At 34.9% G+C, this 1,597-nt stretch overlaps 1 protein-coding gene across 1 annotated transcript; it reads right to left on the minus strand.

The window, feature by feature from the left end:
• Positions 1-848: 848 nt before the first annotated feature.
• Positions 849-1,372, minus strand: LOC106333211. The gene has a single exon (XM_013771681.1). The coding sequence runs from the start codon at positions 1,266-1,268 to the stop codon at positions 1,002-1,004; it is 267 nt and encodes an 88-aa protein (XP_013627135.1). The 5' UTR covers positions 1,269-1,372; the 3' UTR covers positions 849-1,001.
• Between the last annotated feature and the right edge of the window lie 225 nt (positions 1,373-1,597).

Here is a 1,597-nt window from a genome sequence, read left to right on the forward strand (position 1 = left end):
ACATTGGATGGATGTAGATCCAAAGTCCTTCGTGCGTGGAGCCCTAGTCACGTCAGCCATCTTGCCGTCGCGATCTCTTGTTCACAAGCACCAGGATCTTAAGCTACAACTTAAGCTTAGATCGAGTCTCCAACCTGGGGCTCTGATACCAATTCAGATCTCTTAGAAACACAAAGAGTTATAAGAACAACTTATCTTATTAGCTTTAGAAACTACTCAAAACTAAAGCTCTCAATATGTTTCACTTAGATCATATGGAACACCTCTCCATTAGACCTATATTTATATGAAAGACAATTCCCTTTAACATGTGGGATATGGAAAACACAAAACTAACCTAAATAGAAACTTCCTTTTCCTATTTCTAGGTTTCCTTATTGTGTTTATCTTAACATATTAAACATCTAATAATATGTTAAGTTTCCACAAGCTTGGAATTATCCAACCGAAGTGAGGTTTATTCAAATATGGGGAGAGGTAGCACCTTCACTATTTCATCGGATTCAAGATTATCGAGGAGCATTTCGTAGCCTAAGTTGGAAACTATTTTTGAAGAAAGTTTTGATAGTTTTGCAGTTTAGGCGCCAAAACGGATTGTGATTTTTCTTTCTCTATTACTCTCTGTGATTTTGTACTTCGTGATGTACGTACAAGGCTATCAAAGACTATCATTTGCTTCTTTAACTTGTAATTTGGATGTATTGTGAATAACAAAATATCTCCATGATTTTCAATGGAGGAGTTCGAACTTGAAAAAGCCTGATTTGTTTACTAGAGAACTTATTTTGTATAGGTCAAAAAAACGTTATAACAATTTCTGAAGAATAATATCGGAAACATTAGCACCATGAACTGAAACAGAGGCATAAGATGTTATTTAATCACTAGGCATGAGATTATATATAGAAAAGTCTTCTGCTTATACATTTACCACACAACAAAAAAGGCAATTCTGATTTTACACAAGTTAAATTGATGCTTATACATATATGTAAATATTTTCAATAAAATCGAACAACACGATCATGTCTATACAACAAAACACAAGAAACGGCCGATATGATCGCCGGAACGAGGAGAAAAAGACGGTGTCCTTGTCCCACCACAACTTTAGAAGAATATTCTTGATGATTTAAATCATCAAACCTTTCTTCGAAAATGGTCTCTAGCGTCGGAGACATTGAACACCTCCGGCGAGAAATCATCGGAGCCGGTACCATCTCAGCTCTAGTTAAAAAGCTTCTTCTTCCTAGTTCTGATATAACCATGATAGCTTGATCTTTTCAACTTTTTCTTCTTATTCTTGAATTTTTTTGAAGAGAAAGTCGTGATGAAAGTATCTGGATTCTAATTATTCTCGATGTGAATTATTGGTATATATATAGAGTCTAATGCACGGCAACAAGTTTTTTTTAGAAAACACGGTTTTTATTTGTTGAGAAAAAAATTGAGAAAAGAAAACAGGTGTGGATCAACGGCTGTCCCTGGTTCAAATTAAGCTAGTGGTATGTGTTACTACACACGTACAAACTCTTTTGAAATCGACAAAATTAGATATTGTAAAATAACGACAAAGAAACAAACACGCACACGCACA

Source organism: Brassica oleracea, chromosome C3, assembly GCF_000695525.1.
Source record: "Brassica oleracea var. oleracea cultivar TO1000 chromosome C3, BOL, whole genome shotgun sequence".
NCBI lineage: Eukaryota > Viridiplantae > Streptophyta > Magnoliopsida > Brassicales > Brassicaceae > Brassica > Brassica oleracea.

Coding starts and splice junctions, on each gene's coding strand:
- LOC106333211 (XM_013771681.1), bottom strand. CDS start 1,268: ATGGTTATATCAGAACTAGGAAGAAGAAGCTTTTTAACTAGAGCTGAG.